At 47.0% G+C, this 12,500-nt stretch overlaps 2 protein-coding genes across 6 annotated transcripts in view; one reads left to right on the top strand and one right to left on the bottom strand.

Annotated features, from left to right (window-relative positions):
* Positions 1 to 2,806: 2,806 nt before the first annotated feature.
* On the top strand, positions 2,807 to 8,858 carry LOC310720952 (uncharacterized protein). Of its 4 annotated transcripts, none has more exons than XM_083532104.1 (10): positions 2,807 to 3,095; positions 3,640 to 3,699; positions 3,786 to 4,451; positions 4,879 to 5,538; positions 7,538 to 7,668; positions 7,754 to 7,808; positions 7,888 to 7,936; positions 8,024 to 8,092; positions 8,285 to 8,418; positions 8,559 to 8,858. In XM_083532104.1, the coding sequence occupies exons 2-9, from the start codon at positions 3,659 to 3,661 to the stop codon at positions 8,396 to 8,398; spliced, it is 1,785 nt and encodes a 594-aa protein (XP_083388230.1). In that variant the 5' UTR covers positions 2,807 to 3,095; positions 3,640 to 3,658; the 3' UTR covers positions 8,399 to 8,418; positions 8,559 to 8,858. The 4 variants fall into 4 exon arrangements, with proteins under 4 accessions (XP_083388230.1, XP_083388227.1, XP_083388228.1 ...); XM_083532101.1 differs by having other exon boundaries at positions 2,808 to 3,095; positions 7,538 to 7,667; positions 7,747 to 7,808; positions 8,252 to 8,416; XM_083532102.1 differs by having other exon boundaries at positions 2,809 to 3,095; positions 8,252 to 8,428; positions 8,568 to 8,858.
* The window catches only part of mrps31 (mitochondrial ribosomal protein S31), a 5,432-nt gene continuing 1,786 nt past the window's right edge, over positions 8,855 to 12,500 (bottom strand). The window contains exons 1-7 of one of the 2 annotated variants that reach the window (XM_083532105.1): positions 12,004 to 12,175; positions 11,261 to 11,701; positions 10,899 to 11,051; positions 9,990 to 10,136; positions 9,830 to 9,900; positions 9,574 to 9,711; positions 8,855 to 9,391 (exon numbers count right to left, since the gene is read on the bottom strand). In XM_083532105.1, coding sequence (XP_083388231.1) covers positions 9,165 to 9,391; positions 9,574 to 9,711; positions 9,830 to 9,900; positions 9,990 to 10,136; positions 10,899 to 11,051; positions 11,261 to 11,701; positions 12,004 to 12,119 — 1,293 coding nt within the window. In that variant the 5' untranslated portion in view covers positions 12,120 to 12,175 and the 3' untranslated portion in view covers positions 8,855 to 9,164. Of the gene's footprint in view, positions 9,392 to 9,573; positions 9,712 to 9,829; positions 9,901 to 9,989; positions 10,137 to 10,898; positions 11,052 to 11,260; positions 11,702 to 12,003; positions 12,176 to 12,500 lie in introns of those variants that run through there. The other variant, XM_083532106.1, reaches the window with a different exon arrangement.

Raw genomic sequence — 12,500 nt, forward strand, 5'->3', positions numbered from 1 at the left:
ACCATCTCAATCTCACCTCCCTCACCTTGTCTCCAAAACGTCCTACATGTGCTGTCCCTCTAATAAACTCATTTCTAATCTTGTTCATCGTCGTCACTTCCAACGAACATCTCAACATCTTCAGCTCTGCTACCTCCAGCTCCACCTCCTGTCTTTTACTCAATGCCACTGTCTCTAATCCATACAACATCTCAGGTCTCACCACAGTCCTATAAACTTTCCCTTTCACTCTCACAGATACTCTTCTATCACAAATCACTCCTGCTATCACTCTTCTCCACCCACTCCACCCTGCCTGCACTCTTTTCTTCACTTCTCTAACACACTCTCCATTACTCTGGATTTTGTACAGAGTTTTAATAAGTGCACATGTTTACATGAATAAATAGTTCACAGGTAAATATTTAACATTTATAAATCAGTCCATGTAGATAGATACAACTTTATTGTCACAGTACAGGTACACTACAGTACAGTTACAGTAGAGGTACAGGTACAGTAGAGGTACAGGTACAGTAGAGGTACAGGTACAGTCAAGTCAAGTTTATTTGTATAGAGCTTTTCACAACAGACATTGTCTCAAAGCAGCTTTACAGAAATCAACAGTGAAGGTGAATGGTGTGTGTTTATCCCTGATGAGCAGCCGTGGAGACTGTGGTGAAGGAAAAACTCCCTTAGATGTTATGAGGAAGAAACCTTGAGAGGAACCAGACTCAAAAGGGGAACCCATCCTCATTTGGGTGACATCAAGAGTTTGATCATAAATCTTTCAACAATACAGAACACTGGAGAGTGAGAACTAACATGATTACTGGAGTATAATATTATAAGTGATGTTCTTTCTGCAGTCTTCTACAGTCTATATGATCAGTAGCTCCTAGTTTTATAAGCTCAGCATTTGTGATCATCACAGATCCAGCATCAGCTTCTCCATGCCAGAGCCTTTAAACACTCCAGGAGGTCCAATGTCAAAACTCCACACATGTAGCGGGATCCAAATGGCACTGGTACGTCTCTAGATGGTTCGGGATGTTTGCGAGTTCGGCATCTACTTCTTCAAAGGTCCGTAATCTTCACGAGGTGGGACGTGACTGGAGCTGGAGCAACCTCAGGATGCCTCGGGATGGGGAGAGAAAGAGAAGCAGTGGAGAGGAATTAACGTAGCTGCTGTTCATGATATTAACAGCACAAGTTGATAATGTGATGTGATCAGATGTTCTGGAGCACCAGGTTATGATATGTGATGTGTGTTATGTGTAGAACTCGCTAAAAACATACAATTAAACTGGGTGAGTGTGTCTGTGAAGAGCAGGGGTCCTAGAACTGAACCTTGTGGCACGCCATAGTTCACTAGCATTAGCCTGGATAGCTCTCCATTTAAATCAACGAAATGGTAACGATCAGACAGGTAGGATTTAAACCAGCTTAATGCCTGTCCCTGAATACCGATGTAATTCTGTAAGCGATCGAGGAGAAGATCATGATCTATAGTGTCGAACGCAGCACTAAGATCTAGTAAAACTAATAGGGAGATGTAGCCTTGGTCTGAAGCTAAAAACAGGTCATTAGTGATTTTAACTAGAGCAGTTTCTGTGCTATGATGGGGCCTAAAACCTGACTGAAACTCTTCAAAGATATTGTTCTCCTGCAAGTGGTTACATAGCTGGGCAGCGACAATCTTTTCTAAAATCTTAGACATAAATGGGAGATTTGAAATTGGTCTGTAATTCGATAGCGTGCTTGGATCCAGATTAGGTTTTTTAATGAGGGGCTTAATAACTGCTAACTTGAGGGATTTAGGGACATGACCTAACGATAGTGAGGAGTTAATAATATGGAGAAGAGGCTCACCAGCTGTATGGAACACTTCATTCAGTAGATTAGTTGGAATGGGATCTAACTGACATGTTGTTGATTTGGTTTTGGTGATAAGATCATGCAGCTCTTCCTGTCCTGTACATGTAAAACAGTGGAGTTGTAGGTGAGATTGGATCAGGAGATGATCTCAGAGGTTGGACCTCCACAATTGTTTTTCTAATGCTATCAGTTTTTTCAGTGAAGAAATTCATAAAGTCGTCACTACTAAACTGTGATGGAACACAATTTCAGATCCCTGATTTGTAGTTAGTTTAGCTACAGTACTGAAAAGGAACCTGGGATTGTTTTTGTTGTTTTCTATGAGTTTGCTCAGGTGTTTAGCTCTAGCAGCTTTTAGCGCCTGTGTGTAGCTACAGCTACAGACCTGATACCAAGTGGCTTTTAACAGGGTGTGTGTCAAATAAAGGATTGTAAAAAAAAAAAAAAAAAAAAAGTCTCTCTCTCTCTCTCTCTCTCTCTGACGTATAACAGCAGCTGAAACTTTATCAACCCATAGGTGTGTTCCTGTCAGTTACTGCGCGAATATTTACTTATTTCTGATGAAACTCAGACACTGAAACTGACCTGAGATCAGCTCTACACCCTCTACACCCCTCCCCTTCCCTTCCTCTCCCCTTCCCTTCCTCTCCCCTCCCCTTCCTCTCCCCTCCCCTTCCTCTCCCCTCCCCTTCCTCTCCCCTCCCCTTCCTCTCCCCTCCCCTTCCTCTCCCCTCCCCTTCCTCTCCCCTCCCTTCCCCCAGCCAGTCAGGCGCCATATTGGATTGTCGTCATTTCTTCACCAGCTGTCGCAGAACGTATCCCATCCCCCAACAGATCCCGCCTTTCGCGCTTTGTGATTGGCTGGCATTAGCGCGACTTCTGGAACCTGATTGGCTAGACGCATCCTTGAGATTTTCTTTTTTAAACAGACAAGGGGATCATCCAATCGTATTTGAGGGGTCGGGTTTATTGGAATGTAGGCGTGGTATGCTATAATGTAGCTTCTTGCGCTTGTGTTTAGGTTTAGCGTGTAGTTTACTCACAAGATGAACTCAAAGACTAAACTGTAGGTCCGATTTACGACCACACGGCGCTTTAATCTGTTTATATACAGATATATTTCTTTTTTGATCGTTTTCTCTGACATTAAGATTGAAGTTATTGAGCTTTGTGACGCGGTTATCTGAACTAGCTTCCTGCTAGCGGCGTTTTCACTTGAGCTTCTCCGCTAACCTCGGGTGAGTAGTTCAATCCAAAACCAACAGAGTCTCCAGTTTAATATCAATATTATTGAGTTGTGGTTAATAATGATATGAAGATATGAAGTGTTTTATGTGAAGATGTACATTGCTGTAGTGAGTGGAGGAGCTTAGCCAGGCAGGTGAAGATCAGCAGGCCTGCTCCAGGTTCCTCTCCAGGTTCCTCTCCTCACTGCAGCCAGGTTTAATAGTAGTTTATCTGTAGTGTGGAAATTGTGCAGTTTTAAATTAATTTTTTTAACTGAAGGTTAAATAATAATGATAATAAACTATTTAAATAGTTTTCTACACGTTAATGTTTGGTTGTCATGGTAACGTCTCAGTAAAACAGTATAATAATAATAATAATAATAATAATAATTCTTTTTCTCCATCACTCCTCCTTTGTTCCTGTAAGAACCTGCTCATGTCTTCTCGTCTCGACTTTCAGCTTTTCTTCACACGTGTCTTGTCATAATTAATAATAATATTTGTACTTTTCATGAGTTTTATTCGAATGTGCTGTTTTTTTTTCTGGTTTCAGGAGCGTAAGCGTAGTGAAGATGGTGAGACCTCACTCAGGTTCTCCTCGTTCCAGGCAGAGGTACTGCTTTGACTTGTTCTCTATTTCTGGATCATCTTATTCTGTGTGTGGATCAGCAGCTTAGTGTTGGTGTGTGTTGGCTTTAGGTCTTTCTCTGGTGATGGACACGGTGAGCACCGCGGAGGGAGAATGGGCCCTCCTCCGAGAGGATTTCGAGGCCCCCCAGGTAAGACCCCTCCCAGCTGGAGAGAGGGCAACGGTGGAGGACATTCTCCTTACCACAGAGACAAGAGACCTCCGATGGGAGACCCGAGGGAGAGACCACATGGACACTGGACACCTCAGAACCATGATAACTTCAGACCTTATCCCATGAATCAGGATTCTCAGCGTGGCCGCAGAAGGTCATCTCCGTCCCGCTCGAACCGCCCTCCCCCTGCCCAACACCGCCACTCCCCTCGCGAGCCCCCACCAGGCCACCACAGGCCTTTCCACGGCAACCACTCTGGCCATGTTTCTCCTTCTGGCAGATATTTCCACAGCCCTCCGCCAGACCGCAGAGGGATGCCACCACATAACAACACCTTCAGAGCCCCGAACCGATTCCAAAACTCTCCCCACCCACAGGAGAGGAGCTGGGGTCCTGGAAGGCAGCTAAGCCCCAGGGAGAGGCCCTTTGGGCGTCCGGCCCACAGAGGGCATCGTTGGAATGGCCCAGGGGGTTACCCTCACCCTAACGGGGATCCCCGACCCTCTGCCCCGCCCCAGAGAAAGCCCAGAGAGTTCCATGAGAGGAACTCGTATCCAGAGAGGTACAGGAATCATGGCTGACCCTGTGCAGGCTGGGTGATGGTGATGATGATGATGATGATGATGATAATGGTAGAGATACAGGGGCAATATCGATAAACAGAGAAGTATTAGGGTGAAAATTCCACACCACAGGGAGATAAATGTTAAGATCCTCATCCACGCTACACTTCCTTTACTTCATTTGTTTTGCTGGGGTTTAAAGTTTGCAAAAAAAAAAAAGGATAAAAAAAGAGGTTCCTTTAGAAGTCATCCAGTGGTTATGGAGAAAGTGTTGTATTATAACAAGTCCGTTTTATACCCTGCCCCTGGGGCATTCAGCAGGCTGGCTGTAGCGTAATAAAAGTTAAGAATTGCCCCTAACCATGTGCAGCAGCAGGACCTGGCATTATAACCCACTTGTTTGTATTGTTTGTGATGGATATGCAGGTGGTCTTCAGACAGAGAGCCACGGAAGCAGCACGGAGACCCCCGGAGGGGCCGAGGGAGGGGAAGGCCCGGGCACCACGCCCCCGAATGGCCCCGTAGGGAAGGGGGTTACCCGTGCCCTCGCCTCCCTTACAGATCTCCTTCGTGGAAATCTGGTCCACCCTCTTCCTCCAACTCGTCCTCCAGATTTCCTCCTCCACCACCACCGCGGCCGCACGAGAGGCTTCCAATGCGTCCAATGAAGAGGAGGATTCAGGAAATGGGACGCCCAGCACCTCCTGAGCTCGAGCACGGACCACCCAAACGCTTCCGTAGAGAGATGCCCTTACGCCCGATGCCTCTGAAAGGTTTTGGAGGTCGTGGCCTGTCCCTCAAGGACAAGTCCCGGCTGTTAAAAGGTCGCAAGTTCAGAGAGGAATCCGTGGCGAGGTTTAAAATGCCCCTGCAGAGGCCCAGGCCTTCAAACAAGATGCAGGATGAGGATGAGGAGGAGCACATGGGCGAACCCTCAGTACCTCGGCCTCGTAAGATTCCTCTGAAGAAAAGTGTGAAGAGGCAGCCGTCTCGAGACTCCTCTTCAGACACGGACTCCCAATCTGCTGATGCTGAAATGGACTCCGAGACACAGGTGGAATCCCGGCGCTCTGGTCGAGCTCGCAGGTACGGTATCTCCCCTCATACTGTGGCAATGGCTGCGTGATGTTTAGAAGGTTCCAAGCTTCCCTGTTTGTCTCTGCCACTGCTTTCACCAAAGGGGCATCACCCTGTTCACATGAGAAACACCAGTAGAGGCTTCTTTACTCCTCACCTGAGTCTCCTCTAAGACGTGTAACCTTCTGTCCATGTCCAGAATATCCGACCTTAACGTTAACGTGGGGATTAATAAGGGGGAAAGTACCAGACGTGCCGTCTCGAAAAAAAAATCAGTGTTTCATGATGTTTACCTGAATCATGGTCAGGTGCAGACACAGTGATCTCTCAAAGCTTATACACCCTTCTGAAGGCCTCTCCCACAAAGTCAACATCTTCTGTGCTTTCACCTGAACCATAGCTCAGATTAGCGAGGCTCTGCGTGGTTTAACTCGGGTACGGTTACGTAACGTCCTCCACCGCGGTGAGCCAAGTTCCTCCTCAAGGCGTTCCTGGAACTAAACAATCCAAGAATTTCATGGATGGCTGAAGTTTGCTTACATTTTGGCAGCAAACCTGCAATTCAGGAAAATCTAAGCAGAAGATCTCGCTGTAAAGAGGAGAAAATACTGAACCATTCCAGAACCTGCAGTTTCTGTAGGATTCATGGAGACCAGCAAGACAACTCTTCTCCAAGACTTCCACCAAACCATCAGAACCTGGAACTTCTACCATGTGTGCCGTCAAGACAACAATCACTTTCTTCTGCATCTCAGTCACCAGAACAACAGAACAGAACAACTTGTGCAGAAGGACCAGGATTGGAAGTTCACACACTAAGGTCTTCAATCAACATGGGGTCCTGCATCTAACATGGGCTTAGCTGAATTGGATCAGAAGGCTTGTTCCTCAGATGATCACTTCTGAAAATTGCCAAAAACAACTCGTGGCTCAGATCATTTCTTCTAAAGAAGTGTGTAAAAAAATCTCCAGCTGGTTCCTCTGATCACCTCTGAAAATATATACCAAAAACCCTTGTTGATCTTCATATAAATAGCTGTAAAGTGTTAAATGGTTCTTCAGCGATTTCCCTCTGAAATGTTGTTCAAAAACCAGTTTGTTCCTCAGTCATTCCTCAAAATCTCAAATAAGCGATTTTCCTTTTGAAGAAATGTTCAAAGCCAGGCTCATTGCCCCATGACCCAATCCACCACATTCCTCAGATCACAGTGTCTGAATCAGCAGTTCCTCTGAAGAAACATTCAGGAAAACTTTTAGGAAAAACCTGACGTGTATCTGACTACAGGAAAGTTCTCATACGTATGGAGAGGAACAGCTGGAAGATACGTCTCGACCGAACATGGCTGAGTGAACCGTTTTCCCAGTCTCACCCCTGTGTGAAGGTTCTCCTGAGGTTCTCTGGAGATAACGACGACCTGAGAACATAACTAGATCAAACCAGAAACCAGGCTTTGGACCAGACGACACTAAAAACACACTTCCAGGAGGAGGATCAGGAGAGTGTCATGGATGGAGAAATGAAAGGATGATCTGGATGCGATGGTTTTAGGAGAGATCTCAGATCCAGACCTCACGTTCGATTCGTCTGTCGATTTTTCACTTAGAGCAAGAAAACGGTTATAATCCCGAGCGAATGAGAGAAAACTAATCTACCAATTGAAACTGAAGCGTGGAGATGATGAGCTTAGTCTTTCTGTAAGTACCTCAGCAGTGATCCTCTCTAGTTCTTTGCCGTTGTTTTGATTGATTGATTGATTGATTAAAGGCTTTGTGATTTCACTGTTTATCGTCTGAACAGTTGCACTTGCGTTCACAGCCGAGGTACACGTGTGGTTTAATCTGATATTATATGAGCTCTTCTTCTCCTCTCCTCTCCTCTTCTTCTCATCTACTCTGTTCTCTTCTCTGTGTAACTCCAGACAGGAAGTCCTGCCAGTGCTGTTGGTTTACTTGTTGTTGTTGTTGTTTGTTGGTGTAACTCACTACTTTCCCACCCGGACCCTTCCAGCTCTTCACCTTTAGACCGCCAGCTGACCCACGACCTGGTGGTGGTTTCTCACTGGGAAGCTGGAACTAGAAGCTCAAGTCCTAAAAGCAGCACGTCCTGGAAGAGCCGAATGTCTCATAATAATAAAGCAGGTAAATAAAAAGAATAAATAATAAACATCAGTGTGTGTGTTAGTTTCAGTTCAGAGCTGAGGAACTTCTTATCGTTTCGGTTCAGGTCAGAATCTGGATCACCGCTTCGGGAACTCGGGACGGGAGCAGAAGCCGCGACGGTACACACACATGCACACGTATGATCTAGATCTTTTTTTTATATACAGTGATGTAATTTTGTGGTGTGTTGCATCTCAGGATGATGGAGGGTCCTGGAAAGCCGTTACGGAAACCTGGTCCATTTCAGGTAAAACATCCAGAACATCCCAAACCAGAACTGTTTTCTTTTGAGTGCACAGCTGAAGTGTGTGTGTGTGTGTGTGTGTTTGTGTAGAAACCCGGGTTCCGTCCTGCCCCTGCACTTCAGAAAGGTCCTGATGGTGTCTTCAGAAGACCCCTGATGGTAATTTTGAGCTTCAGTTTCATCTTCTATGTCTTATACATCCCCCCCCACCCCCCCCCACCCCCCACACACACACGTTATATAGAGTGAATGTTTATCATTTATTTGTGTGTGTGTGTGTGTGTGTGTGTGTGTGTGTGTGTGTGTTCCTCCTGTAAGGCCACCATCCTCACTCGTCCTCCCTTCCACCAGAAACCAGTGTTCAGGAAAAGTCAGAGCATCATGACGAAGTACAGGAACATGCAGACGCTCCGGCACAAAGCCCCGCCCCACCCCCGCCAGGCCACCAGCTACCGCCGCTGGTGAAGTGTGTACAGAGAGCGAGTGTGAGTCCTCGTGCAACAGACATGGTTTTAGACAAGTCTCAGCTCCGTCTCATTCAATTACATACTGCTGCTTTAATCCCATTCCACACACACACACACACACACGGTAATGTTCTCACCCTTTGATTTTTCTCCCCCAGATGTTGGAGTGGAGATCTCTGGTGGATACAACTGAAACCCATAATTCCTCTGTTCAGTTCTTATACACAGATCCAAGAGTCTTGTGGATTTCACACACACACACACAATGGTGTTTTTGTACAGATGTTTTAGTCCAGTGTGTGTGTGTGTGTGTGTGTTAAAAGCTGACCGTGATGATGGTGATGGTGAGGATGAAGGTGCCCCATGTTCATCATGTCTTTTTGTTTTTTTGAAGCTCTTTGTACAGCTCTTTATTCCTCTACATTGTTTATAGAGATTTCAATAAAACTGGAACTTCATCACATGATTATTTATTATTACTGATAATCTGTACAGTTCACCAACAACCAGTGTGTGTATACACACACACACACACACACACACACACACACACAGAGAGAGAGAGAACAGCACTACAACCGGTCCGCTGTTCCTGCTCTCCTCCACGTGTCCATCAGCTCAGATAAAGTTCTCCTTTGATGGAACCCTGAAGCTGCTATGCTAACGTAGCTAACAGGAAATGGGTGTGCACATGCTCCTGTGTAGCACATTATGGAGGTAATCAGGACACTGGAAGATGGTGTTTCTCCAAGAGCATGGATGGATCACGCTTCAGCCTCATTCAGGATCTCCTGTTTCTCCTGGAAGTAGTTTTGGAACCAGGTGATGTGCTCCAGCTTCTGCGCAACTGTCAGCTGGTGGTTCTTGGAGAGTCCAGTGACCACCAGCTCCATAAAGTGTCTGATGGGGCCGTGCCGAGGAAAACCGTCCGCCAGGTGGCGCTCCAGGAACACGTGCTCATTAAACGGGACCTTTGCTTCATCCTCCATCCCTAAAACACACACACACACACACCCCTCTGTGTAATATTACCCTGTGGTACTCAGTGTACAATATACAGGAACAAGTCAGTAGAGTAGTGTGTGTTTAGGATCTAGAACCCTGATTGTGATTGGCTGGTTTCTTGATGACCTCACACTGAGGGTCATGATGTGATGATTGAAAGCCCCTCACCCGCCTGGTTGTTGACCGGGTACTGCCACAGCTTCCCCTCCCGCGTCCACACAATCATCTCCTCGAAGCCGTTACGAGGTCTCTGATTCACCGCCTGCACGAGCTGATTGGCCAATTCAGCATCCCAGAGGGAGGGGCCTGGAGCACAAGTAATGTGGAGATTTCATTTTGTTTAAAAATAACAGAATTTATAATGCGCCCCCCCCCCCTTTTTTTGGGGGGGGGGGGGGAATTCGACAAGTGAAACGTTGGTTACCAGCATCCGTCTGTGTGTCCTGATCCACAGCACTGAAGATGTTCAGCTTCTTTGCAGTAAATGCAGAATTCCTGTAGCACACACACACACACACACACACACTGTAAATGTACACCTGAACATTAAACAGGTCCATGTGCAGGTTGTAGTGGTTGTTAACCTGCGCCGGATTTCCCCGAGCTCCCCCATGATGCCACGGTCGTGTGTGTAGCCCCGCCCATCATCATCAAACCGAATCTGATTGGCCGGCCAGCTGTTCAGTCTCACTCCAGGCTTCTTCCCCACTTTCATATCAGCGATGACGTTCCTGAGGGGGGAGAGGAACACAGGAACACCACCACCCAAAATATAAATACATTCAATACAAGTACATTCCAGGCGGTTTGTGGTGGTGTTGTACTGCGTTGTTGCGGTGGTGGTGTTGGTGTTGTACTGCGTTGTTGGTGTTGTACTGCGTTGTTGCGGTGGTGGTGTTGGTGTTGTACTGCGTTGTTGCGGTGTTGGTGTTGTACTGCGTTGTTGGTGTTGTACTGCGTTGTTGCGGTGGTGGTGTTGGTGTTGTACTGCGTTGTTGCGGTGTTGGTGTTGTACTGCGTTGTTGGTGTTGTACTGCGTTGTTGCGGTGGTGGTGTTGGTGTTGTACTGCGTTGTTGCGGTGGTGGTGTTGGTGTTGTACTGCGTTGTTGCGGTGGTGGTGTTGGTGTTGGACTGCGTTGTTGCGGTGGTGGTGTTGGACTGCGTTGTTGCGGTGTTGGTGTTGGACTGCGTTGTTGCGGTGGTGGTGTTGGACTGCGTTGTTGCGGTGGTGGTGTTGGACTGCGTTGTTGCGGTGGTGGTGTTGGACTGCGTTGTTGCGGTGGTGGTGTTGGACTGCGTTGTTGCGGTGGTGGTGTTGGTGTTGTACTGCGTTGTTGTGGTGGTGTGTAAGGTAAGATAAATCAGGCTCCAGCTCAGATGATGGCGTGTGAGAAAGTCAGGAGGGAATGTGAGACTGCAGCAGGTCTCGTGTTTCAGGGTTGTGAGTGGTGTGTTGCTGATGGTGTTGCTGATGGTTCTGAGGTGTACTGACCCGATGTTCTGCGTCTCGGCTCGTCTCTCCTCCTCAGACACTGCCTCGTGTTTCCGCAGCTGCTTCAGGAGCTCCGACTCGACTCGCGAGCGATCAGGAAGTGTGGAGGCGGCGGCCGAGACTGCAGCAACCATCTCAGGACTCAGAGACTCGCTGAAACACACACACACACACACACACACACACACACACACACACACACACACACACACAGCACTGGCATCTAGTGGGTGGGGCTAGTTAATATAATGTGTATTGATTTGAATATTAAGCCACACCCCAATATGGCGGACAGAGACTGCTGAATGTTGTGTATGTGAAGGATGTTATTTACTGATTATTAAAGATCTGCTGCGTCTCACCTGGGTGGCGCTGTAGCCTGCTGAAACATGCTGCTCGTGCTCTCCATCACCACTCGCTTCTGCTTCACAGCGTTCTCCTGTCCACCCAGACCCTTCCTCAGAGACTTCAGCTTGGTTTTGGTCGTTGTGTCCACCTTCATGGCGCCCAGCAGCTCCAGCAGACCCTGTTTTCCCTTCTTCTCCTCCTTCTTCTCCTCCGTTGCTGATCTCGGGTCAGACACTGTTATTTTAGCGGTGTTCTCGGGTCTGCTCTCATTCCTCGCTGCTGCTTCTTCATACGGCGCCTTCAACAAAATCTTCTCCGACTCTTGGACTTTCACTTCACACTTGTGTTCCCCATCATCGTGCTTCATCGTGAACTCCTCCGTTCTCTCTCCATCTTTCTTCTGCTCAGACCATCTCGCTGCACTCGTCCCAAACACCCTGTGGTTCACTAAAACCCTAAAGTGAGCAGCCGAACAAAACAAACAGCACTGTTACTGAAACACAACCAGCAGGCTGGTCTTCTGGTCACCTCCTGGACCTGTGGTTCCTCATAACACCTCATGCAGTACATTATTACACCCTACAGAGAGCAGTGCCAGGAGCAGTGTTCCAGCACTGCAGAAGGTGGAGATGATGATGATGATGATGATGATGATAATGAAGGTAATTTAGATGATGGGTCTGGGAAGCTTTTAGGAGGCAGTAGATGCCTCAGGTTCTACTACAAACTTGCAGCTGAACACCACAAATAAACTCACCTGCAACCGGAAGCGGAAACTCTGTCCGTACATTTCTGGAGATTCAGTTTTAGGTCACGCGCGTGAATAAACGCGTTTCTGCCCCGAGACAGAGAGAAGCACGCGCGTCTGTACATCCTCACTACTCTCAATGTCGCACACACACTTCCGACTCCGGCGGCTCAAAGTGTCCGTGAACAACATAAACCGGGAATAAAGGTTCCGGCGTTACAGAGACATGCTTTATATTACTGATGCAGTTATTAGGGTGATTATGAATTATACTGTAAATATATATATATATATAAATATACTCTCATAAATAATCCAATCTCTCTACAGCCAGCAGCATAAACGCTGTGGATTTGATCCAATCTGAGCTGAAAATTGGAACAAAAGTGGTCTGAAGCCTTGATTTGAGATTTGGCAGTGGTGAAGGAAAAACTCCCTTAGATGTTATGAGGAAGGAACCTTGAGAGGAACCAGACTCAAAAGCAGAACCTCATCCTCATTTGGAT

Source organism: Silurus aristotelis (assembly GCF_946808225.1).
Source record: "Silurus aristotelis genome assembly, chromosome: 26".
Taxonomy (NCBI): domain Eukaryota; kingdom Metazoa; phylum Chordata; class Actinopteri; order Siluriformes; family Siluridae; genus Silurus; species Silurus aristotelis.